The sequence below is a fragment of the Rhinoderma darwinii genome, chromosome 8 (assembly GCF_050947455.1).
Source record: "Rhinoderma darwinii isolate aRhiDar2 chromosome 8, aRhiDar2.hap1, whole genome shotgun sequence".
Lineage (NCBI taxonomy): Eukaryota > Metazoa > Chordata > Amphibia > Anura > Rhinodermatidae > Rhinoderma > Rhinoderma darwinii.
The window spans coordinates 44479546-44507493 of record NC_134694.1 but is presented as its reverse complement, the minus strand read 5'-3'; the positions used below and the strand labels follow the sequence as shown (position 1 = coordinate 44507493).

At 44.6% G+C, this 27948-nt stretch overlaps 1 protein-coding gene across 2 annotated transcripts in view; it reads right to left on the bottom strand.

Annotated features, from left to right (window-relative positions):
- The window catches only part of PHKA1 (phosphorylase kinase regulatory subunit alpha 1), a 453374-nt gene that overhangs the window by 63223 nt on the left and 362203 nt on the right, over positions 1-27948 (bottom strand). For both annotated transcript variants that reach the window (XM_075835632.1, XM_075835633.1), the window contains one exon: positions 15801-15830. In XM_075835632.1, coding sequence (XP_075691747.1) covers positions 15801-15830 — 30 coding nt within the window. The remainder of the gene's footprint in view (positions 1-15800; positions 15831-27948) is intronic.

The window sequence follows — 27948 nt, the reverse complement described above, 5'->3', positions numbered from 1 at the left end:
GCTTGTTTTGAGCCTCTGATGGTCTGCATCCAGTCTTCCATTGAGACAGTAGTATTGAGCTCCTCTTCCCACACCAAAAAATGACCAGGTTTCAAAGAGAGTTGAGGTCTATGGAGAGCAGTATAAAAAAAGGAAATACCTTTTAGTTGATGGGATGAGCTGTTATAGTAATTGAAGGCTGCTATGGGAATAGTCGGAGAGTCAGGAGACCAGGACTGTAAAAGATGTCGGATCTGGAGGAATTTATAAAAGTCCCGATTCGTGATGCCATACGTATTCCTGAGATGTTGGAAAGAAACGAGACCTGTGGAGTCCAGGAGAAGATTTATCTGGACGATGCCCGCTTCTTCCCATCCTTGGAAGGATATGTCCGGAATCTTAATGGATAGGTATCTGAGCGCTAAAAATGTCAACAATTTGTAATCCTCGGTAGGTGTACATTTGTGCAGAAATTTCCAAGCTGCCATAGAAGCAGCTAATGTAGAGAAGCGGGTTGAGAAACTCATTGGGTTCTGTTCACTGGAGCGTAACAATGAGATGAGAGGTACCCTGGCTAGATCTCTTTCAATGGCAACCCACCTTAGATCTGAGTTATTATTCCACCAATGTCGAAGATGGGAGAGAATGGAAGCGACATAGTATTTCCTCACATCTGGGACCCCCATCCCCCCACCAGAACAAGGTCGAACCATGGTGGAGGCGCGAATCCTAGGCTTTCTGCCCGTCCAAATAAAATTGGTAAGTAAACGTTGCAACTTTTGTAAAAAGGTGACAGGAACAGGTATAACAACTGTCCGGAAAACATACAAAATAATAGGAAGTATCATCATTTTAACAATAGCCGTACGACCAGCCCAGGAGATCATAGGTTTAGAAAAGGTGCCGAGAAGATCTTGGGAAGAAGGGGAAGATAGTTCCTAGCATACATTTGAGAGCTGGGACTTGTCAAGGATATACCCAAATATGTCAGGGAGCCGTCCTGCCATGAATATGGTAATTGAGAAGCAAGTAACGTACAGGTCACTTGATCTATACCAATGTTCAGGATTTGAGATTTGGTGTCATTAACTTTATAATATGAGATTTTGCCGAATTCTGCGAGAACTAGTTGCAATGACGGCAAGGAAGAGAGGGGCTGCGCACAAGATATAAGGACATCGTCAGCATATAAACCTATTTTGTGGGTATATTGGTTTACCTGAATACCATGAATACTTGCAGTTGGACGAATTTTTTCGGCCAGAGGCTCCATAGCAAAAATTATCGGAGATAAAGGACACCCCTGACGAGTCCCGTTGGTGATGTTAATGGTATCAGAAAGAAAGCCTGAGGACAGAACCCTAGCCGATGGTGAGGAGTAAAGAGCCAATATAGCCGATTTAATACCACCACTAAAACCAAATTTATCTAATATTTGTGACAAATAGCCCCAGTGGACCCTGTCAAACGCCTTCTCCGCATCCAAAGCGAGAAGCAGAGAAGGCGTCCGAGAGGCCTCCACCTTTTGAATTAGGTTAAAAAATCTTCGGGTCCCATCAGGGGCCTGCCTACCAGACACAAAACCAACTTGGTCAGGATTAATTAGTTGTGGAATGACATGTAGAAGCCTATCAGCCAATAATTTCCCATAAATATTGAGATCCGAGTTTAGGAGGGAAATAGGGCGGAAATTAGCAGGGTTTATCGGATCCTTTCCTGGTTTCGGTAAAGTCACTATGGTGGCAGCGAGCATTTCTTTTGGGAAGTTTCCATCTATCCTGGCCTTATTAAACACCTGAACTAAATGTGGAGTTAATATAGACGAATAGTATTTATAGTATGAGTTGGAGTACCCATCAGGACCCGGGGCCTTATGTGGTTTGAGGGAGGAAATACATTTAGAGACTTCCTGGCTAGTAAAGGGAGAAGATTAGCTCTCCACCTGTTCCGAGGAAAGCGTAGGGAGGGAAATGGAATTTAGAAATGATTGTATACCTGTAGTAGTTGGCTGCGTCAGGTTGTCGTCGAGATTAAGATTATAAAGGGAGGAATAGTATGAGTGAAATTGTTTAGCGATTAATCTAGTGTCAAGAATCTTATTATTTTGGGCATCCTTCAAAAACGCTATACGGGATCTAGATGATATCTAATTTTTTTAGCAAGTAGTGCTCCCACCCTATTTTTATGGACATAGGACTGAAGTTGTAGCTTTTTAAGGGTTCTATCATACTGGGAGGTAACGATTGGAGCTGTAACCTAAATCTACGGGGTTTCCGAAATGAGAATTGGATTAGGAGATGCTTTATTCTTGGATTCCAAGTCCGTTATTGAGGAGCACAAGTCATAAATCTCTTTTTCCCTTTTCCTTTTTGCAGCTGAACCTGCTTTAATAAGCATACCGCGCATGAATGCCTTATGGGCATTCCATAAGGTATGAGGGTTCTGAACCGAACCCACATTATCTAGAAAAAAATTGGACAAATCGGTTTTCAAGGATTGTTTGTAATCAGGGTGTTGGAGGATGTAATCGTTCAATCTCCATTGAGAAGGGGGGAGGAGAAGTGAAAGATTCTTGCAGGGACAATGATATGGGTGCGTGGTCTGACCAGGTAATGGTGCCTATGGCGGAAGACTGGGACTGGATAAGTGCCCTGTTAGAAACCAAGAAAAGGTAAATCCTAGAGTAGGATTTATGAGGGGCAGAGAAAAAAGTATAATCCCTTTCTCCACCGTGCTGACACCTCCAAACATCATACAAGCCCTCGTCATGTAGAAGTGGAGCGATTAGTGGGGGACTTCTTAAACATGAGGTAGTGTCCAAAGCTGAGTCAAGCACTAAATTTAAATCATCCCCTATAATTAGAAGGCCCTGAGCAAATGACTTAATTTTAGGAAGCAGGGATCTAAAGTAGGGGCCCTGTCGCTTATTGGGGAGGTAAACATTGAAAATTGTGTACAAAATATTGTTGATTTCACAATTTATGCCTAGGAAACGACCCTGAGGATCCAGAAGAGTAGACTTAAGGGTAAACACCACTGAGTCTCTGATAGCAATGAGAACCCCTTTACGCTTAGAAGGACATGAGGCCATGAAAATATGTGGAAATCGTTTATGTGTAAATTGGGGAGTTTTATCTATATGGAAATGTGTCTCCTGAGCAAGAACAACATCACAATTCAACACTTTAGCCTCCCGCCAAAACATACTACGCTTGAAGGGACTGTTTAGCCCCTAAACGTTAATAGATGATATTTTCAGAACCATTAGTGTTCCAAATAAAGCTATGCCATGAAAGATGGCTCAGTGTCAGCACGGTGGAGCATATAGGGACACACAGATCAGAGTTACAACAACAGTATTGCAGACATTTTACTATGTGAGAGAGTTGCAGCAGTCACAGTATAGAACCAGGAACAAAAGCAACATAACAATAACATATCAGCATTAACACATGCAACAGTAGATACAGCGCATATGCGCACTATGGACTCCGGGGGGGAGACAAGACACCAAATTTTTGGTAGGAAATACATGGATGTCCAAATAGCGTAATACAAAAAAAAAAAAAGAAGAAAATAATGGACACTATCTTGTATCAGAATACAGTGTGGGTGACTGCAAAATCAATATCGGCATCTTACCACCCTTCAAGTGGGAGATCTTCTAGGTTTAGCCGGAAGCCAGTCAGGAGAAATTCTAGGTGTTGAACGACCCTCAGGTGGTGGGTCGTATCCCGGATGAAGGATATGCCATTTTTGCAGCAAAGACATGCCCTCCTCCACCGAGGAGACGACATGGGATGAGCCTTTGTAAGAAATTATTAGTTTGGTGGGGAATCCCCAGCGGTACATGATATTGTTGTCCCGTAGAGGCTTGGTAACTGGTTGGAGAATCCTGCGTGCTTGCAACGTGGCGGCAGACAAATCCGGAAATATGGAAATGGAGGAATACGGAGTAGAAAAACGTCCGAGTTTCCTTGATGTGAACATAATAAGTTCCTTAATATGATAAAAGTGAACTCTAACCAGAGAGTCTCTAGGGGCCGAGTCCGGTGCTTGTTTGGACTTAGACAGCCTATGAGCACGATCTATTGTCAAGTCCAGTTCTGAGAGCGTTGGCACTATGGAGAGAAACAATAATTTGATATATTTTGCGAGATCCGATGGAGGGACCTCCTCCGAGATGCCCCGTATTTTTAAATTGTTCCTCCGTGATCTGTCCTCCGCGTCCGTAGTTTTGGTCTTGGTCGTCAGCCAAAGCAAGGTGTGTATCAACCAGTTCGTTATGGGCAGCAGAATATTCTTACATCTTTCTTTCCAAATGATCCGTTCTTTCACCTAGAATATTCACATTATATTGCATCTTGCGGATCATGGAAGACATACTTGTGGTAATCCCATTTTGCAGAAGAACGAGCATATCCTTGAGAGTATCCACCGTAATGGGTTCTCCAGATGATGGAAAGAGAGCTATATCATATTGTGGGTTTAAAAGGGTCGAGGACAATGATGTGTCCCCCTCGGAACTGCTTCTTTTTTGTGCAGGTTCCATGGATTTGGGAGAAGCCGGGGAAGAGGCAGCAACTCTACGTTTTTGTCCATCTGGGTTCGGATCAGGCGCCCCAGGGAGGGCATGAGCGACCGAAGACTGGGATTGTAAACTCAATGGGGAAGGCATCTCCACATTATGTAACGGCGAAGATGAAGATTCCTCCAAATCAGGGGCTGAAGAGCCGCAAAATTCTGTCATTTTTCTGGGAGCAGTCGATTTCCCCCTCTTTTTTGCCATGGTAGCTGACTGTGAAGAAGCTAGAAAGAACTTCACCAGAAGGAGGGATCGTGTCAGTTGATACTGCTAATTCCGATTGTATTCCCACCTTGACACCTCTTGTGCTGAGCTATGTTAGCTCCTGGAGCTGGAGAAAACCAGGCAACTTCCCCCAGTAGATAAAATTAGTCACTCACCCCTTCACAGGCTGTAGAGAACCCAGCAGGAGGTGCGATAAGTAGAACCTGACAGATCTTCAGCAGTCTTGGTATCCCTGCTCTATGTAACTTGAGCCAGAGGGGGGATGGGCCAGAGGCAGCGTCTGTGCACAGTGCAGCTGGATAACAGTCCTCACTACAGTACGAGGAGAGCCCTCTGCAGATGTCGGCACAGAGGCTACGATCTATGAGCAGCTGACAGGCGACAGGCAGACGAGCACAGCCTAGGAGAGAGCAGGACCTGGCAAGTGTTTCCTCTCACCTCATGGCAGACCGTCTTGAAGATGGCGTCGCTGGAAGAAGAGTCAAGTTTGAGATCCCGGCACAGCGAGTAAACTTGTGGGGAAACTTCCCAATGTATGCTCCGGTCCAGCCTCAAACCCCAGCAGGTATCTTAGCCGGACAATGGAGGAGATAGTGTCGCTATGAGCTGTTTTGAGCCGCTACGATGCAGAAGAGCAGAGATCAAGCGGCCATTAGTCTCAGCGGTCAGACTCCGCCCCCCACAAATTATTTTTTTTAACCAATAATTTTTTCTTTGTAAAAGAAGTAAAATATGACATTTTTTCAGATTCTCTGTTGTCTAAAACCTGGGTGCGTCTTACAGTCAGGTGCATCTTATAGTCCGAAAAATACGGTAATAGATCTAGCATCAATCCGACAGTTTTTTTCTGAACGCCTGTACATATTGTTACAAGAGGCTCTAAACTTGGGAGTTATGGATCACAGGGAATGCGATTATATCTTTGAGAAACCGGTAATTCCTATCTTTCATTCCCTGCCCAAGATCCACAAGGGTCGCTTCCTGCCCCCTATGAGACGTATTGCGGGCATCGGCTCCTTGAATGAGAAACTTAGAGAGTGGGTAGACTCATTACTGCAACCTTTGGTTACACGTTGCTATGGGTTTTTCCAGGATACTAAACATGCGCTATCGTCTGTACAGAACATTAGATGGCAGAATAATTTTGTATGGATAACTTGCGATATCGAGGCACTATACACATGCATCCCCCACAAACTAGCATTAAAGGAAGTCTCATATCATCTAGACCAGGAGTCTCAAGCACGCGGCCCACAAACTCTGCTCCGGGACTCTGTGGAATTCCCTGACATTTCTGTCCATATATGGACAGTGTGTCAGGGTCTTCCCCAGAGAGGACACACGATGTCTGGGGCTTCCCCAGAGCCGGAGTCCCGTGCAGAGCGCTAGTATAGGCTCTGCTCCGGGACTCTGTGGAATTTCCTGACATCGCTGTCCATACATAGACAATGATGTCAGGGGCTTCCCCAGAGCAGGAGTCCCAGTGATATCAGGAGCACAGCTGGAGTCCCAGGAAGAGCCTACTAGCGCTCTGCCCGGGACTCCAGCTCTGGGGTTGCCCCTGACATCTCTGTCCATATATGGACATTGATGTCAGGAGCAGAGCTGGAATCCAAGGCAGAGTGCTAGAAGCAGCTCTGCTCCGGGACTCCAGTTCTGAGCAAGCCCCTGACATCACTGCGAAGGGCACTGTGGCAGCATCTGCGGAGGGCACTGTGGCAGCATCTACGGGCGGCACTGTGGCAGCATCTACGGACGCCACTGTGGCAGCATCTACGGACGCCACTGTGGCAGCATCTACGGAGGGCACTGTGGCAGCATCTACGGAGGGCACTGTGGCAGCATCTACGGAGGGCACTGTGGCAGCATCTACGGACGGCACTGTGGCAGCATCTACGGACGGCACTGTGGCAGCATCTACGGACGGCACTGTGGCAGCATCTACGGACGGCACTGGGGCAGCATCCGCAGAGAGCACTGGGGCAGCATCCGCAGAGGGCACTGGGGCAGCATCCGCAGAGGGCACTGGGGCAGCATCCCCAGAGGGCACTGGGGCAGCATCCCCAGAGGGCACTGGGGCAGCATCCCCAGAGGGCACTGGGGCAGCATCCCCAGAGGGCACTGGGGCAGCATCCCCAGAGGGCACTGGGGCAGCATCCCCAGAGGGCACTGGGGCAGCATCCCCAGAGGGCACTGGGGCAGCATCCGCAGAGGGCACTGGGGCAGCATCCGCAGAGGGCACTGGGGCAGCATCCGCAGAGGGCACTGGGGCAGCATCCGCAGAGGGCACTGGGGCAGCATCCGCAGAGGGCACTGGGGCAGCATCCGCAGAGGGCACTGGGGCAGCATCCGCAGAGGGCACTGGGGCAGCATCCGCAGAGGGCACTGGGGCAGCATCCGCAGAGGGCACTGGGGCAGCATCCGCAGAGGGCACTGGGGCAGCACCCGCAGAGGGCACTGGGGCAGCACCCGCAGAGAGCACTGGGGCAGCACCCGCAGAGGGCACTTGCGGCAGCACCCGCAGAGGGCACTTGCGGCAGCACCCGCAGAGGGCACTTGCGGCAGCACCCGCAGAGGGCACTTGCGGCAGCACCTGCAGAGGGCACTAAAAAGGGGCTGCCCAATCTTGACAGTCAAATGTTAAACCTCACGGTATTATTATAGTAATGTAGTGTTGTTATTATTATAGTAATATAGTGTTATAGTAGTTCAAATAACTAATTGATTAACAATAATTTTATATTGTATCAAATTTGAAAGTAATGCGGCCCGACCACTTCACATTTTTTCTATATGCGGCCCACTTACCTGGCCGAGTTTGAGACCCCTGATCTAGACAGATATTCTAAATACTCCACAGATCTTAAAAAAATTATCATTATGGCAATAGAGTATCTTCTCTCCTCCAACTATTTCATGTTTCATGAATGCTACTATATACAAAAAACGGGCGTAGCTATGGGGGGCCAAATTTTCCCCTTCGCTCGCCAACTTATATGTAGCATGGTGGGAGGAATGTTTTCTATTCACTGACAGCAATCCTTTTGCTCTTGATATGGTCCGATAGGGTTGTTACATTGATGATATGATCATCTGGTCCTCCGATGTGGCGACCATACTAGACTTAATCAACAACAACCCAATCGGTTTGACTTTCACCTATGCTTATGATTGCCAACAAATTACATTCCTGGATCTCACTTTGAGCTGATCCTCCAACTTAGAGACTGTTCAGACTGGCACTTATCGCAAGCCTACTGCTGGAAATGCAATTTTGCACGGCAAGTCTTGCCACCCAGAACATACCATTAACCCCTTCGCGCTCAGCGACGTACTATTCCGTCGTGCTAAGTGCATCGTTCGCGCTCAGCGCCAGAATAGTACGTAGCGGGAGGAACGGCCATTTCGTCTGTCTTCCCGACACATACAGTAGCTGTGACAGCTGATGTCTCGTACAGCAGTTGCAGCAGCTCCTTCAGCAAGGACCGATCGCTGTGTCCCCACTGATTAACCCCTTGGAAACCGCGTTCAATAGCGATCGCGGCTTTTTAGGGGTTAAGCTACCATCGTCGGCCTGCTACACGATAGCGGCCGTCGATGGTGGCTATGGCAACTGGACGCCTAACAATGGCGTCCAGCTATGCAATCTACGGAAGCCTAGTGGGTCCTGACTAAGTCAGGAGCCACTAGGCTTGCTGTCAGTGAGTAGCTGACAGCTCTAATACACTGCGCTACGCATGTAATGCAGTGTAATAGAATAGCGATCAGTGCCTCCTGCCCTCAAATCCCCTAGTGGGACAAAGAAATAAAGTTATAAAAAGCTTAAAAAAAGTTGTGTAAAAATAAGAAAATAAAAAAAAAAAACCTTTTTCCATTATCAGTTATTTATTATTAATAAAAATAAACAAATAAACTATACATAATTGGTATCGCCGCGTCTGTAACGGCCTGAACTTCAAAAGTATTTCATTATTTATCCCACACGGTGAACGCCGTAAAAGAAAAGAATAATAAACCATACCAGAATCACAATTTTTTGGTCACTTCACTTCCCAAAAAATGGAATAAAAAGAGATCAAAAAGTTGCATGTACCTAAAAATGGTCCTGATCGGAACTACAGTTCGTTACGCAAAAAACAAGTCTTCACACGGCTTTCTTGATGGAAAAAGGCAACGTTCTGGCTCTTAGAATATGGCAACACAAAAAGTAAATGATTTTTTATAAAAAGTATTTTATTGTGCAAACGCCATAAGACATAAAAAAAAACCTATAAACATATGGTATCGCTGCAATCGTATCGCCCCGCAGAATAAAGTGAATATGTAATTTATAGCGCACGGTGAACGCTGTAAAAAAATAGAATAAAAAAACAATAGTAGAATGCTGTTTTTTAGTCACCACGCCTCTTAAAAATAGAATAAAAACTGATCTAAAAGTCGTATGCACCCCCATGAAAACTACAATTAATTCCACAAGGGGTCTAGCTTTCAAAATAGGGTCACTTTTGGGGGTTTCCACTGTCTTGGCACCACAAGACCTCTTCAAACCGGACATGGTGACTAATAAAAAGGAGCCCTCATAATCCTCTAGGTGCTTCTTTGATTCTGAGGCCGGTGCTTCAGTCCATTACCGCACTAGGGCCACAGGTGGGATATTTCTGAAAACTGGAGAATCTGGGCAATAAGTATTGAGTTGCGTTTCTATGGTAAAACCTTCTGTTTTACAGAAAAAAAAAAAAAAGGAATAAAAAGGATTTTCTGACAAAAAAATTAAATATATAAATTTCACCTCTACTTTGCTTTAAATTCCTGTGAAACACCTAAAGGGTTAATAAACCTTCTAAATGCTGTTTTGAATACTTTGAGGGGCCTAGTTTCTAAAATGGGGTGTTTGATAGGGGTTTCTAATATATAGGTCCCTCAAAGCCACTTCAGAACTGAACTGGAACCTTAAAAAAAAAAAAAAGAGGCTTTATCTTATACCACACCCCGATGTACCGTATGGCCGTGTCCAGGATGAGTTACGAGGCAATACTTCGCTTCTTACATTATACTGATAATGAGCAGTGCCCACGCCGAGATGACACCAACTTTGAGCACTTGTATAAACGGAGACCCCTATTAGACCATTTCAGTGCCCGGTTTTTCCAAGCATACACCCCTGAGAATTGTATTTCTATTGATGAGTCCTTGGTACATTTTAAAGGGAGGCTTCAATTCCACCAGTACCTGCCGAGTAAAAGGGAAAGGTATGGTGTGAAGATGTATAAGCTGTGCGAGAGTGCATCAGGGTATACTTTCAAATTTAGGATATATGAAGGGAAGGACACCAGTATTCAGCCCCCAGAATGCCACCCCTTACTGAGAGTTGCAAAAATTGTGTGGGATTTGGTGCACCCACTGCTGGACCAGGGTTACCACCTCTACCTGGATAATTTTTATACGAGCGTCCCACTCTTTAACTGCCTCGCTTCCAGAAGTACTGCGGCATGCGGCACTGCTAGAAGAAATCTGAGAGGCCTCCCTAAGACTCTGCTTGGGCAAACACTTAGAAAGGGTGAGAGCAGGGCATGAGCATGCGAGCGCACCCTACGGGACACAGCGGACCGGAGCAAAAGTGAGCGCTGGCGTCTCCTGGGAAGGAGATGGGGACCAGCGCTCACAGATTCATGGCTGCGGGCGTCGGGAGGTGAGTAAACCGGACGGCCGCGGCCATGGACGCTACAGTTGCAACTATGTAGATCAAATTAAACAAGTAAGTTCGGCCATTTATGGAACTATACATTACATAAGATAAAACAATCAATTGCAACACACATGTAGCATACCAAATAAACTGCACACTCTATGATTTATCTTACGTTGGGTGAACAAGTCGCCCCCTTAAGGTCAGAATTAGAGAACATCTTAATGGAGCCACTAATCCTGAAGTTAGAAATCCTTCTAATCTAAACACTTTAGTTATAAGCATCACGGGGATCAGCAGCAGCTTCCAGTTTCCAGGAATTGAGAGGGCTAATAAACCAGTGCGAGGTGGTGATCATAGGAGAGCACTATTAAATCGTGAGGGATACTGGATTCTCATGTTGAATACTAAAGTCCCCAATGGTCTTTATGTGAGAAATTATCTTATGAACTACTAATGCGTTATACAACTTTTGTAATTTCTGAGATCTTTTATATATATATATATATATATATATATATATATATATATATATTATTATTATATTTTTGTATGTTTTATATGTTATCCACTTTCTGATTATTGTATACACCTGATTAAAGTGGGTGGTTTTCTTTTCTGGCTACTGTTTCAGCCACACACACTCACTTTCTCCCCTATCTATGAGTAATGGATCTTGAGAGCTAGAAACACGTCAGAGTGCACGGACGCTTTATGCAATCTGTCCACTTTATGTTGCTTAGTTTTTCCGCTGGCTATTCAAAATAAAGGAGATTTATTTTTACATTCCACAAGGAGTGCTGATCTTTTCCTCCTGAATACCATTATCCCCTTCCCGTCATTTGACGTATCCATACGCCAAAGTCAGGTAGGGGAAGTATGGAACGGGCTGAAGGAGTGAACCCGCTCCATACGATGCCGGTGACGTCTGTATGTTACAGCCGACACTTCAGAGTAACAAGCGGGATCGCTAATTTAACTCGTTAAATGCCGCGGTCAATAGCGACCACGGCATTTAAATCATTAGAAAGAGCTCATCGCGATGGTTGCTATGGATGTCTGGGCGCCTAATGAAGGCCCCCAGGTCCGCCATCTTTGTGCTCTTATTAAGTGCTGCTTCCGGCAGGGCGGGCTTAATAGAAGCCTGTCAGAATAACGATATACTGCAATACATTAGGTTGGAGTCCCCTAGGAGGACTAATAAAAAAAAGCAAAAGTTCATAAAATAAAAAGTTGTTTATTTATGTAAAAAAAAAAAAATAATTAAAAGTTTAAAAAAAATAACTTTTCCCATTTCCCCCCAAGAACATAGTAAAAAAAATAAAAATAAACATAACTGGTATCGCCGCTTCCGAAAACATCTGAATTATTATATTATATCATTATTTAACCCGCATGGTGAACGGCGTAAAAAAAAAAAAAAATATTGTAAACACCAGAATCTCCATTTTTTGGTCACCTCATCTGCCACAAAAAATGAAATAAAAAGTGATCAAAACGTTGCATGTACCCCAAAATGGTATAATTAAAAACTACAGCTTATCCCGCAAAAAATAAACCCTCATACCTCATAATCGACAGAAAAATAAAAAAAGTCATATCTCTCAGAATTTGGCGACGCAAAATACATTTTATTTTTTACACTTATTTTACTTGTAAAAGTAGTAAAATATAGAAAAAACTATATATATTTGGTATCGCCGTAATCGTATTGACCCACAGAATAAAGTTAACATGTTGTTTTACTTGCACAGTGAATTCCGTAAAAACAAATATTTTTTCCCCGTTTTTTAGTACATTGTATGGCACAATAAATGATGCTACGAACAACTACAACTCGTGCCGCAAAAACCAAGCCCTCATAGGACTATATCAACGGAAAAATTAAAAAAAGTTATGGCTTTTGGAAAGTAGGGAGGAGAAAATCAAAATCTGAAAAATGGCTGCGACAGGAAGGGGTTAACCACCACCCTCTGTTTTCTATTAGTGAGCCAGTTGTTGACCCAATTACACATATTTTCCCCCAGCCCCAGCATTTTCATTTTATATACCAACCTTTTATGCGGCACAGTAACAAACGCCTTTGAAAAGTCTAGATACACTACATCCACCGCCTTGAACTTTCTTCCTCATGGAAGCTAATTAGATTGGTTTGACATGACCGATCCTTTATAAACTCATGTTGGCGCTGCGTTAACAGTTTACTTGTATTAAGATACTCGAGAATAGAATTTAGAAAACCCTCAAATATTTTACCCACAATGGAGGTTAAACTTACAGGTCTATAGTTTCTGGTGTAACTTTTTGACCCCTTTTTAAATATTGGCACCACAGTTGCTATGCGCCAGTCCTGTGTAACAGACCCAGTCATGATAGCAGGGGCGTTGCTAGGGTTTTAAAGAAGCTCTGTCACCACATTAAAAAGTGCCCTATCTTCTACATAATATGATCGCTGCTGTAATGTAGATTTTTTTTTTTAGATAAACGATCAATTTTGGTGGAGTTATGACCTATTTAAGATTTATGCTAATGCATTTCTTAATGCCCAACTGGGCGTGGGCATTGTGGGGAGAAGTGTATGACGCTGACCAATCAGCGTCATACACTTCTCTCCATTCATTTATTCAGCACATAGATATCTTGAAAGATCATTATTTTCAAAAAGGGCTCTAGGTCTTCGCCGGGTAATTATAGACCAGTAAGCTTGACATCAATTGTGGGGAAAATGTTTGAGGGGCTATTGAGGGACTATATACAGAATTATGTGACAATAAATAGTATTAGAAGTGACAGCCAGCACGGTTTTACAAAGGACAGAAGCTGTCAAACCAACCTGATTTGTTTTTATGAAGAGGTAAGCAGAAGCCTAGACAGAGGGGCCGCTGTGGATATAGTATTTTTGGACTTTGCAAAGGCATTTGACACTGTCCCTCATAGACATCTAATGGGTAAATTAAGGACTATAGGTTTAGAAAGTACAGTTTGTAATTGGATTGAGAATTGGCTCAAGGACCGTATCCAGAGAGTTGTGGTCAATGATTCCTACTCTGAATGGTCCCCAGTTATAAGTGGTGTACCCCAGGGTTCAGTGCTGGGACCACTATTATTCAACTTATTTATTAATGATATAGAGGATGGGATTAATAGCACTATTTCTATTTTTGCAGATGACACCAAGCTATGCAATATAGTTCAGACTATGGAAGACGTTTGTGAATTGCAGGCAGATTTAAACAAACTAAGTGTTTGGGCGTCCACTTGGCAAATGAAGTTTAATGTAGATAAATGTAAAGATATACACCTTGGTACGAACAACCTGCATACATCATATGTCCTAGGGGGAGCTACACTGGGGGAGTCACTTGTTGAGAAGGATCTGGGTGTACTTGTAAATCATAAACTAAATAACAGCATGCAGTGTCAATCAGTTGCTTCAAAGGCCAGCAAAATATTGTCGTGTATCAACAGAGGCATGGGCTCGCAGGACAGGGATGTAATATTACCACTTTACAAAGCATTAGTGAGGCCTTATCTAGAATATGCAGTCCAGTTCTGGGCTCCAGTTCATAGAAAGGATGTCCTGGAGTTGGAAAAAATACAAAGAAGAGCAACGAAGCTAATAAGGGGCATGGAGAATCTAAGTTATGAGGAAAGATTAAAAGAACTAAACCTATTTAGCCTTGAGAAAAGACGACTAAGGGGGGACATGATTAACTTATATAAATATATGAATGGCACATACAAAAAATATGGTGAAATCCTGTTCCATGTAAAACCCCCTCAAAAAACAAGGGAGCACTCCCTCCGTCTGGAAAAAGAAAAGGTTCAACCTGCAGAGGCGACAAGCCTTCTTTACTGTGAGAACGGTGAATTTATGGAATAGCCTACCGCAGGAGCTGGTCACAGCAGGGACAGTAGATGGCTTTAAAAAAGGCTTAGATAATTTCCTAGAACAAAAAAATATTAGCTCCTATGTGTAGAAATTTTTTACTTCCCCTTTCCCATCCCTTGGTTGAACTTGATGGACATGTGTCTTTTTTCAACCGTACAAACTATGTAACTATTATGTGCAGTCACTTACTCACACATTAACGTTACTGATGGGAGAATAAATCCACTTTTCTGACGACATGTGTTTGAAGCTCTACCTCTCTTTTCTACACATAATCATATATATCATCACACAGGGTGGGTTTTAGGCAAGATTTTACATACAAGCAAACCCCTCCCCCTTTCTTATTAGTCCGATCATTTCTAAACAGACTGTAACCCTGCATATTAACATCCCAGTCATATCTATCATCCAGCCATGTCTCACTTATCCCCACTATGTCACAATTCTCCTCCAGCTTTGTCAACTCTAATTCCTGAATCTTATTATTGAGGCTTCTGGCATTCGTATACATGCACCTTATATGTTCATCCGTATCACTATTCTTCTTATTCCGATTAGCTGTTCTTACCCATTCCTCTATTCATATACAATAATTGCCCCACCATTCCCTAGTTTAAACACTCCTCCAACCTTCTTTTCATCTTTTCCCCCCAACACAGCTACACCCTCCCCATTCAGGTGCAGCCCCTCCCTACCGTAGTGTCTGTAGCCAACAGAGAAGTCGGTCCAGTTCTCCAAGAACCCACACCCCTCCTTCCTACACCAATTCTTTAGCCACTTGTTCACCTCTATAATCTCCCACTGTTGCTCTGGTGTGGCATGTAGTACAGGCAGTATTTCTGAAAATACTACATTTGAGGTCCTTGCCCTGAGCTTGTTAGCCAAGTCCCTGAAATCTTGTTTTAGGACCTTCCCCCTACCCATAACTGTCCTTTGTGCCAATGTGCTCCACGACCACTGGGTCTACACCAGCACCTCCCAATAATCTGTTAACTCAATCCGCAATATGCCAAACCCGATATGCAGTGGAAGTGAACACTTAGAGCCATGTTTTCCTACAGCTAGAAGCACATTGCTAGGTGTCCCATTATTTTATTGTCAAGGGACACGTCTAAGAAAATCGGATTGTCAAAAGCAGACATACAGCAAACACAATTGTCTGATATATATACAAAGATATATCCAAAGTGCGCATAAGAACATTATAATATCAATATTTTTTTCATTCAGTATTGACATCTCCCCTGGATTCCTAGTTAATTCTGTGACATTTCATCATACGAGACACTAAAGATGTGAAAAATGGTATAAAGAAGAAATAGGTGAAATAGATAATTCTTGACGGATTCTGGGTCTCTTAGACACTTTCTTAATTAGATGCCAAAACACACATTGCCTATGGAAAATAATACATGTAAAATTATATTTACCAGTGATGCAGCTGAAAATGAATCCATATCCTGTATTGGGAAACATAAAATAAAATTATTCATAATGTAAAATACATTTTAGAATCAATGTCCAGTTAGTTGGTAAAGTGGGACCATAGCATTAGGCATTATGAAAGCCAGCTCCACTATTTGGTGTTGATCCTCAGCTATCTTAGTGCAGAGTGCCTATAGTAAATATGGCTCCTATAACTGAGCAGAATATGTGCCTTAAATTCCTAATATACTGTTGAAGTCATAAGTTTACATACAATTTAGCTACATTTATTAAAACAACAGTAGTTCCGGCTACCTTCGGGTGCCGGAAACTATGCAGGGTCGGTGAGAGCAGCAGAAGGCTCCGTACACTGTATAGCGGTCATGCTGGGTTACTGCAGCTCTGCTCCTATTCACTTGAATAGGCGCCTGGAAGCAGCCAGAGCGGCTGATCGGCGCGGGGTCCAGGTGTCTGACCTCCACCGATCATATACTGATGACCTTTCCCGTGGATAGGTCATTAGTATAAAAAACAGCCCCGAGTCTGGACAACCCCTTTAAAACATAGTAGTGATCTTAACGGACCTAAAAGAGAGAATGTGTACTAGGATTGAACGTCAGGAATTGTGAAAAACTAAAATTTGAATGTATGTGCCTAAGGCCGGATTCACATGAGCGTGTTCGGTCCGTGATATACGGTTTGCACGTCAGCTGTGTTTCCCGGACCGAACACACCGCAGGGAGCCAGGCTCCTAGCATCATAGTTCTCTATGACGGTAGGTGTCACTGCCTCCCCGCAGGACTACTGTCCCATACTGTAATCATGTTTTCAGCACGGCACAGTAGTTCCTTGTGGAAGCAGGGCTGGCTCCCTGCAGTGTGTTCAGTACGGGAAATGCGGTCGACATACGGACCGTATATCACGGACCGAACACGCACGTGTGAGGGTGTATGTAAACGTATGACTTCAACTGTATACTGTACTCATGGCTGAACAAGTATTATTTTAGTTACTTATATAGCGCCAACATATTACGCAGCACTGTACAGAGGTCCTCTTTTACTGTCCCCATTGGGGCTCACAATCTAAATTCCCTATTGGTATGTTTTTCGGGGTGTGGGAGGAAACCGGAGTACCAGGAGGAAACCCACGCAAACTCCATGCAGATGTTGTCCTTGGTTGGATTTGAACCCAGGACCGCAGCTCTTTGTATATAGATCTCTCTGGATATGTTCCATATTCAGAGCGACCAGTATGTAAAGTGCACACAAAAAAACAATTCCCACGGTCACTCAAGATCCACACTCAGGATCTGAATATACTAACAGTACATCATTGGAAGTTAGGGCACGTGATGTGTTCTATTAGTTGAGCCTAATTTACACACAAGGTATAGAAGCCCTCTAATCTAAAAGCACTGATCTTACCATCATCCAAAAGAACCCAGGGCAATGAACTTCTCACAAAGCATAAATGTACTAATTAAATGAGTCATGCAGCTTTCCAAATTATTTTAAACAGTATAACATATTAATTATTTAATTAATGAATAAATTCTGTGTTATATGATATATTGACACTTGCCAAACATAGTCCAACATCACAGCCCTTGGAATACATTTTGGCAGATTATGTAATGCTATTAAGACTCCCACCTGCAGACAGGCATTCCAAGATGTAAGAAGCATCTAGTTAGTTGGTCGTTTCTCCTAAGGCAATGTTCACACCTGCCCTGGGGCTTTCCGTTGATCTACTCTGTCAGAGATGCGGAACAACGGTCCATTACATCACGGACACCAGCAGGGGCCAACAAATTCCATTGACTTTAATGGGTTTCATCGGATTTCCGTTGGGGTGTCTATGGTCTTACCGGAAACAATAGGTTAGCATGCTGCACTATGGTTTCCAGTAATCTCGGCCAGATCTGCAAGGAAGGCCCCTAACAGCCTTCAACGGAGGCCTAATACAGGCAAATATAGAAACAGCTATGAAACTTGAATAATACAGGATCACTGTACTAGACACAACTTATTGGAAAATAAGATGGTTGAGTCACTTGTCAGAAAGGGGTTTTATTTTTTTAAGATACTTTTGTAATACTCAGAGCTTCAGTTGCCTTCCCCTACATCATAATTACTTTTCTGGCACAGAACAAAGTAAAATCAAAAGAAAATATCTTATCATAGTATCCCGGCACCACCACATTTATAATCCCCAATAGACAAACTTGGGGGACAAGAAGCCTAGGAAATTGAAAGTGATCATGAAGGAATGTAACAACCCAAAGGGTGAAATTTTAGGGCACAGCCATACACAGTGAAAATGTGTGCCAATATCAGATTTACAGCTAAAACATGTATCAGAGTTGGAGATGACAATTCTTTTTAGACGTACTGGAGTATAGTAGATTCTATGCAGAAAACTGGATTGAATGAGGAGATTAATCCCTAGTACTCACAGCAGTATCAAAAGGAGTATAAATCCACCTCCCGCCACTCCTCACTCAACAGCTCTTGGACTAATCCATCCAGAAAAAGCTCTATTAAACGGACGTGGTCCCACAGTTTGCAATAGAGCGTATAATTGAGTCAGAAGTTTAGGGAGGTCCGGAGAGCCCAAGAGGTCATCCAACCTGAAGTAAGTGAGGTTCGGTGTTTAGTGGCCAAATTGGGCTACACACGCATGTCGCAATTGTAGGTCGTCAAAAAAGGCATTTTTGGATACATTATGCCTATCCCCAAGTTCCGTAAAAAAGACAAATCCGGTATCAGCAGAGTACAGCTGACCCAAAAATGTAATTCCGGCCCCCGCCCAAAGTACCGCCCCTGGCAAAAACTCCAGGTGAGATAAATGGGGGTTGACCCATAAGGGAGTTGTAGGAGAGTATGAGGAGGCTTCAGGATCTGCAAGCAAATCATGTGCAATCTTCCGAACTTGGGCAATCGTTTGAAGCGGAAGGGCCATCGGACATGGCAACCTATATCTATATAGTAAGATGGTATGGCTTTCATACGAGCTAATAAGTGCCCCCGCCAATGCTGTAGCAGCAATGTCCCTATCAATGTCAATCCACCCCCGGGCATATACAAACTGTGAAGCAAGATAGTAAAAGGTAATAGTGGGGAGCTGCCATCCCTCCCAGGGACTTAGGCGCTTGGAGGAGGTTAAGGGTGAATCTAGGGGGACCCCCGCACCAGTAAAAGGAGAGTATGATACCATCCAGACTGTTAAAAAACTTTTTGGGCAACAATATCGGACACGCGTGAAAAAAATAAAAAGGAACTTGGGTAAATAAATAATTTTAAACATATTAATTCTGCCATATAACGATAGTGTTAGATTACGGCACAAATATAAATGACGCTCAGTGGCCTCAACCAAGGGATCTATATTGAGTATAGGGAAATCCAGCAAGTTAAAAGAATCACGAGATTTTTAAATTGGGGGGCTATTACAAGAGGAATTGGTAGGGTCTGTTTAGGGCAATACCTAGGGAACAGGACAGACTTGGACTAGTTAACCAATAACCCAGAAAAAACACAAAAGGTCTGAATAAGATCCAGTAAAGAAGCAAGGGGACCATCATCCGCTAACTAGACTATAGTGTCATCAGCATATAGTGAGACATTTTCAGTAAGGGAGCCTCTAACAACGCTCTCTATGCTTGAGGCTTGACGAATGGCCACAGCCAGGGGTTCAATGGCAAGAGCGAACAGCAGTGGTCATAGCGGACACCGCTGCCTAGTGCCACGCTCGAGGGAAAATGGTTTTGAGATGTGCAGGTCTGCTATAAAAGCCACTTTGATTGTGGTTTTGTATGCATCCCATTTAACTAAGGGGTCTGGGTGTGAGGAATTACTTTCCCAATAATGGTCACGTGCCTTAGAGATCACAGTCTTACCCCAGGAGAAGTTGACCAGGCAGGATGAAATTTCCAAACATTCAAGTCAATCGTAGGGCCTGCCTAAAAAAATTAAGCAAAGGGCAGAGTGGTCTGAGATACCCCTAGGATTGAAAGCTATAGACGTAATGGTGGGCAGGAAATCTGGGGAAGTCCAGGCGACGTCAATTCTAGAGAACGTTTTATGCGATGAGGAATAATAGGTACGTTGCCTATGCAGCAGGAATTTCCAATGCCACACATCAGCAAGGTGGGGAGTTAGAGACCAGGAGTTAAGATGTGCAGAGGCGGAGTTCGGACCCCCCGTTTGATCCACAGAGGCATCAGGCATGATTAAGGGCACAGCCTAGTGCCTGAAACGCGTAGGCTAATTTATTGCCGCATATCACCACTCTGTCTTTTCCTCCTGGTGTTCTAATTTCAAGCTTGGATAGCTTGCATCTAATAAAGTGGAAACCTAGTTTTTCCTATTTTGGATATCACAATCGCTGGATCGTCTCTATTTTTTTTTCTACAATTGCTGCCGTGTGCCGTCGCGGCTGACCCGGGCGATTACGAACACAGGAGTGTCAGATTGGTGAGCTGGAGGTTTCCTCCCATTTCCCTCTATATTATTACAGCATTAAAATACCCTACACACAGAGGAGAGGGCACACAGGAAATTGCATCCAAAATGTTCACAGGCAACTTACAACACCTCGATAGGGAGACTTTTGGCTATCAAAATGGATACTCCACGTGAGTAGGTGGAATAAGTGGAATGGTATCCTCTGGCAACCCAAGCTCTTTAAGGGTGAGGATCTTCTGCCCAGTGAAGTGTGTTTCCTTTAAGCAAAATCCAGGGCCACCTCTCATTTCAATATGTAGTTTAGCCCCTGCACATTCCAGCTCAAAAGTTTAAATCCGTGCCATAATATCTTTAGAGGAAATACAAGTGCCTGCAACCATCTGCGACAAGGAACAAAACGGGGGTGAGTCAAAACCACACACACACACACACACACACACACACACACACACACACTAAACGCAGTTGTACAAAGACTACATTAATACATAAAAACAATCCCAATTTAAATAGTACAAAAAAGATATAAAACAAATTCCCTGTCTAGCACTTGCAACCAAAAGTGTAGACCTATACCCACTAAGGGTATGTGCACACACACTAATTACGTCCGTAATTGACGGACGTATTTCGGCCGCAAGTCCCGGACCGAACACCGTGCAGGGAGCCGGGCTCCTAGCATCATACTTATGTACGATGCTAGGAGTCCCTGCCTCGCTGCAGGACAACTGTCCCGTACTGTAATCATGTTTTCAGTACGGGACAGTAGTTCCACGGAGAGGCAGGGACTCCTAGCATCGTACATAAGTATGATGCTAGGAGCCCGGCTCCCTGCACTGTGTTTGGTCCGGGACTTGCGGCTGAAATACGTCCGTCAATTACGGACGTAATTAGTGTGTGTGCACATACCCTAACTGTTTAACCTGAGAACAGTGGTCACTAAGATACAAACAACTAGAAGCAGAGTCCTGAGACCTGACCATGAAGGGAAAAGTTACAAGTAGAACATAAGAATTCTTGCCAATTCTGCAGTGTAGCGACATTGCACCAGTCATCTGGAAGGTGAAGCTGCTTGAGACGAATCTGTGGAACAGCTCACGTGGAAGACGTGGAAGGGTCCTCCTTGCCAATTAGGGGGGGGCGGGTGCTGCTTCCGCCCATACCAGGGCCTCTTTCGGACTCGTTGAGAATATAGTACTAGGACCGTCCACAATCCTCAACCTGGCCGGGTACAACATGGCATATTTGTAACCCCTCTCAATCTCTTACGTGTCTCCGTAAATTGGGTACGTTGTTTATGTATATTAACCGAGAAGTCTGGATAAAAACATACGCTGCCCATTGAAGATGATGTCCCCTTTTTTTCTGATAGCTTGAAGAATGACATCCCTCTTTCAGAAGTGTAAGAGATGGGCTAGAAGTGTTCTAAGAGAGGCTCCAGGTGGGCCAGGCCGAGCAGGAACACAGTGCTCCCTTTCGATGGTAAAACATGAGGAAAAAATATCCGCATCTAGAAGAGATTTGAGACTCGGACGGTTTTCAAAGTCATCAGCTCTATCAATGGAAGCAGAGATTTGTCTTTCTAGGGTAGAGATTTGCTCCGGAATAGGGCACAATACGTCCTCCACATCAGAGATACTACACTCCGTTTCAGTGGTACGTTCCTTAAAGAGGCTCTGTCACCAGATTTTCAAACCCCTATCTCCTATTGCAGCTGATCGGCGCTGCAATGTAGATAACAGTAATGTTTTTCTTTTTCAAAAACGAGCATTTTTGGCCAAGTTATGAGCATTTTTATATTTATGCAAATGAGCCTTTCTTATGGACAACTGGGTGTTTTTAATCTTATTTCCAACTGGGCGTGTATTGTGTTTTTAACATCTGGGTGTGTTTACTTGTTTTACTAGCTGGGCGTTGTGAATGGAAGTGTATGATGCTGTGACGTCACTCACTTCCTCCCACAGAAACGTCATCGTGTCGGACGAGCGAGGACACGCTGTGTGTCTGTGAACTGCCAGAAGCTGGGTGGTAACGAAGAGAAGTGGATGATGCTGATTCGTCAGCATCATACACTTCCATTCACAACGCCCAGCTAGTAAAACAAGTAAACACACCCAGATGTAATGAACACAATACACGCCCAGTTGGAAATAAGATTAAAAACGCCCAGTTGTCCATAAGAAATGCTCATTTGCATAAATATAAAAATGCTCATAACTTGGCCAAAAATGCTCGTTTTTGAAAAAGAAAAACGTTCCTGTTATCTACATTGCAGCGCCGATCAGCTGCAATAGGAGATAGGGGTTTGAAAATCTGGTGACAGAGGCTCTTTAATCTTATGCATATCATAAAATAAAGTCCTGCCTTAACTCATCCACCTTCATGACCAGAATGGACTGACAGGAGTTAATAGCCATTAGTAGTTTCGCTAATTTTGTATCCATTCGCAAAGATGCAATATTCGGATCTGGAGGTGAGAGCGGCCGTAGAGGGCTCATGAATCCTTCCAATATTGATGAGGATGGTGCAGGAGAGCTGGGCCCAGGTCTAGAGAACCTTTAAAAATGTCTTTGCAGCACTGGTTTGTATTTGTGATAAGTCAGTTGAGGTGCAGTACCATCCAGTGCAGACAAGGAGTAACTTAATCCTCCACAACAGACTCATCACCAGAGGAATGTTTGGAAACTCTGGGGGAAAAAGATAGGCAGGTATCACTTGTCGTAGTCAGTAGTAATTGTAACGGCTGTGGTCATGGACCACCGCCGCTCCTCACCTTTGGATGGCCGCAACCGCAGACCCCTGGCTTCTTGCCAGCGTCCTGCTCTGGACTGTTTCCTAAGGTGCACGTGCTTGTCCTGGCCCTAGAGGGTCAGCACACACGCATACTAAAAGTTCCCTAACCAATCCCCAGAACATCCAGGACTATAAAAAGGGCTCCGCTCTTCCACTCCTTGGTTGAGTGTTGTTGTTGCCTACCTATGTTCGTATTGCAAACGGTCCCTTAGTTGTCTCCTGCTCCCAGTGTTCCTATATCCTGCTTCCTGTATCCTGTTGCCGTGTTTGTTTCCTGAGCCTAACTTCGTTGGAGTCGAGTAGGTCATCTGCCACGTCTGGTACCATCTGCCATGTCGGGTGTCATCCGCCACGTCAAGCACCATACGTGCCAAAGCCTCTGCTACACCTAGTGTGTCTCTCTGGACTCTTACAGGTATTCTTGTGATAAAGACTTTATATAGACCGTTGTTTGGCCAGCTGCCACTCCGCTACAGCGGAGCGGCCTAGTGGGTCCACACACCCCAGGACCGTGACCGCATGCTCAGGCCATTGAACCCGCTGGCTAACCTAAGATGGCATTTTAGGTGATGCAAACGGACACGCATGACCTGCGTGTACATAGGATCAGCTCCTACTGACAGTAAAATCTATCATCACTCGTTTGGATCATCCTCCTGGACCCCCTCTGGATGCTGCTTCTGTTTCACTACCCGTTACCCCTCCTGCCTTTTCCGGATCTACAGTTTTGCTACATCTCCCGCCTCGCTACGACGGAGATCTTAGAGCCTGTAGAGGTTTCATTAATCAACGTACGATCCACTTTAGACTACGTGCTCATCTATTCCCCTCTGATGAGGCAAAGGTACCGTTCATTATTTATCTTCTGGCTGGCAAAGCCCTGGCTTGGGCGAACTCCATCTTGGAAAGGGAGTGCCCAGAATTCTCGGATCTATCATTGTTTTAGGAACTTGTTGTACAGTGTTCAAGGAACCGGGCCGAACATCCTCTGTAGCTGCCCTCAAGCAAGGGGAGTCAACGATAGGAGAGTATGCAATCTCCTTCTGTACACTGGCGGCGGAGCTGGCGTGGAACAATGAGGCCTTGGTGGCAAGTTTTTGGCAAGGACTGTCCACGAACATCAAAGACGAGTTAGTAGCTCGCAATCTTCCTTCCACCTTGAATGCTCTTATGTTGGTGACCCGGGTCGACATGAGGATTCAGGAACGTGCTCAGGAGCTTCAAGTCGTTTCTATAGACTGGCACCCTCATTCCAGAGACTCCTACTGCCTTCCCCTGTTGTTCCTCCTGAAGAGCCAATGCAGGTAGACAGAATCAAACTGTCTGAGTAGGAGAAACAGTGCAGACACTCTTCAGATTTGTGTCTGTATTGTGGCCTGAAAGGCCATTTTGTGAGTAAATGTCCACAACAGCCGGGAAACTCCAGCACCTAGGGTTGGTTGGAGAGACAACCCTAGGTGGAACGACGCCAAATGACAAACCCTCTCCCAAATTAACTATTCCTGTAATCATTTTCTCTAGAGAGATATCACACTTCGCCTCTGCCTATCTGGATACTGAAGCAGCTGCAAATTTTATTTCTCTGTGAACTGACTACCATTGCCCGATCCTATTGTACCCGTCACTGAACCGCTGACACTACAAGTCGGAGTTCTTCACTCGGAACAGATTGCCTTTCTCGTCTTGCCTAAAGCTATCAAACCTATTCTGCTGGGCCTGCCTTGGCTTTGTTTGCACACTCTGGTTCTCGACTTGTGTTTTGGAGAAGTCCTCCAATGGGGATCCAAGTGTCTTCACCGGGGTCTGCCACAGGTTTGTCCTGTTTTGCCTCCACTGCCTCAGTCACTCCCGATCTACCCACACATTATGCCAGCTTTGCGGACGTCTTTAGCAAGAAGGAGGTAGAGACTATGATTGTCCTGTTGAACTGCTCCCTGAAGTCTCATCCCCTCGTGGACTAGTCTATCCTCTTTCCCTGCCGGAGACCCAAGACAGGTCTGCTTACATTAAAGGGAACCTTTAGAGTGTTCATCTGGAAGTCTTCTTCCTCAGCGGGAGTCGGAATCTTCTTTAAGATGGATCCCTTCGTCCATGTATAGACTACCGAGGTTTCAACCAAATCACGGTCATAAACAAAGTACCCCTTGCTGCTAATCTCAGAGCTCTTAGACAGAATTCGTGGGCATGGGGCCAAGGACGAGTGGAAAACCACATTCAACACTCGAGACGGTCACTACGAATATCTCGTGAAGCCCTTTAGACTGTGTAATGCTCCAGCAGTGTTCCAGGGATTCATAAATGACATCTTCTGGGATCTGCTGTATGTCTGTGTGGTGGTCTATCTGGACGACATCCTGATCTACTCACCCGATTTGACGACGCATCAGAAGAATGTTCGCCAAGTTCTCTTGCGGTTAAGGGGGAATAACCTATATGCTAATCTCGAAAAATGTGTGTTCGAGAGGAACTTTCTGCCCTTCCTGGGCTACATTGTCTCTGATCCGGGACTCAAGTTGAATCCAGAAAAGGTGAAGTCCGTTTTACAGTGGCCACGTCCACAGGGTATTCAGTCTATACAACGATTTATGGGATTCACCAACTTCTACCAGCAATTTTTCCCAGGCTGCTCCAATCTCTGCTCTCACCAAGACGGGTGTGCACGCCAAGGTTTGGCCTCCTTAGGCAGAGTCAGCATTTACCAACTTCGAGCGATTTCACCTCAGCCTCAGTTCTTAATCATCCTGACGCATCTCAGCAGTTCTATCTGGAGGTGGATGCGTCTTCTGTTGATGAGGAACACTGCTGTGTCTAAGACACTCCAAAAGGCAAGACTGTGACTTGTGGCTTCTTTTCAAAATTATTCTCTCCTGCAGAGCGCAACTATTCCATCGGGGACCGGGAGTTGCTGGCCTTAGAGGAGTGGAGACATTTGCTGGAGGGCGCTATTCATCCTATCATAATTTATACGGAACACCAGAACCTCACGTACATGCAGTCTGCACAATGACTAAATCCTCGCCAAGCCAGATGGTCGCTTTAATTCGCTGGATTCCAATTTGTGCTTCACTTCTGTCCTGCAGACAAGAATGTGAAGGCTGATGCCCTGTCACGATCATTTGAATAAAATGACTGAGGAAATTCCTCAATATATCATAGATCCTTCTAGGATTATTACCTCTAACCCTCTGCAAATTAGAGACATTCCTCCCGGAAAGACTTTTGTTCATCCTGCAGAGAGGAGGAAAATTCTCAGCTGGGGACACAGCTCCAGACTGGCTTGGCACTTGTGTGCGTAAGACACAGGACTTGATAACTCTTCATTACTGGTGGCCCACACTGCCTAGGTATGTTGTGTACTATGTTTCCTCATGTAGGAACTGTGCCTCGAACACGTTTACCCATTAAAAACCTGCTGGTCTGCTCCTACCCTTGCCTGCCCTGATGCCCCTTGGCAGCATATCACTATGGACTTCCTCCTTTAGCTGGATGTACTACGGTCTGGGTAGTGGTGGACCGTTTCTCTAAAATGGCACATTTTATTCCTTTGATTGGTCTTTCATCAGCTCCTCGTCTGGCAAATCTATTCATCTTGCACATCTTCCGTCTGCATGGACTACCTCTGCATATTGTCTCAGATCGGGGTGTACAGTTTTCGTCCAAATTCTGGAGAGAGTCCTGTGCAACCTGCTAGATGTAAAGCTGGACTTTTCTTCTGCCTATCACCCACAGTCTAATGGTCAAGTGGAGAGGACCAATCAAATATTAGAGAAATACCTCCATCATTTCGTTTCTCTTACAATAATCATACAACTGAGTCTACTGCCTGGGGGCGTAGCTTGGATGGCAGCCTGAGAGGACGCATCCTATCTTCTTGACTTTTATATTGCTATCTGATACACAGCTGGAGACTCTTTGCTAAAATTTGCTAACATTTTCTGGACTTTTATTACTTTAACTTGCGGGATTTATCTCCTGAGACATACACCCATTTCTCTATATTAAAAGATACTGTACGTTTCACCTTAGACATCAGTACCTGTCTTCTATTCTCACTACGACAACCAATCGCGCTAAAGGACCCTCTGCCTCAGTGAAATTAAAAGACTTTGCTAGAACTGATCCTCCAGAAGGCACTAGATCCTTACAATGTAACACACTTACGTCTGTGGATCCACCACGTGCTAGTCTTTCGGGAAATGAGCAGGAAGAGGAACCTACCCTGCGTCAAGTATCTCACCAATTACTCCAGGCTATCACGGCTTGTAAGACCTCACGGACGGGTAAAATTGAAGAGCTCAAAATTGAGAAAGAATGTTGGTCCTCTGCGACAAGATCTGCAATCTATATGTGGCCGCTTAACGGAGGTGGAGTTTAGTGTTTCCCAATTGGAGGATAGAGTTTCTCCAATGGCGTCTAAACTTTCTTCTGTGTCCAACAAAGCAGATGCAGGGCAACAAAAAATGGATGACTTTGAGAACCGGGTACACCGAAATATACGTATTATTGGTCTACCGGATCGTGCGGAGGGTCAGTACCCATACCGTTTCCTGGAGATGTGGCTAAAAGACATCCTGGGTGATGACTTCTCCCTGATGTTTGCCGTGGAATGTGCACACAGGGTCCCAGCGAAACCCCCTGCTCCTGGAGCACCACCTAGACCTTTCCTGGCTCGTCTACTTAACTGCAAGGATCGTGACATGGTTCTCCGTCTGGCCAGACAGAAGGGCCCTATACAGCACAATAATTCTACAGTGTATTTTCCCGGATTTCTCAGTGGATCTTCAAAAGCAAAGAGCTCAGTTTACCGAAGTCAAGAAAAGATTTAGGGATCGTGGAATAGTGTATTCCATGATGTATCCGGCTCGTTTACGCATTCTACATGGTGGATCAT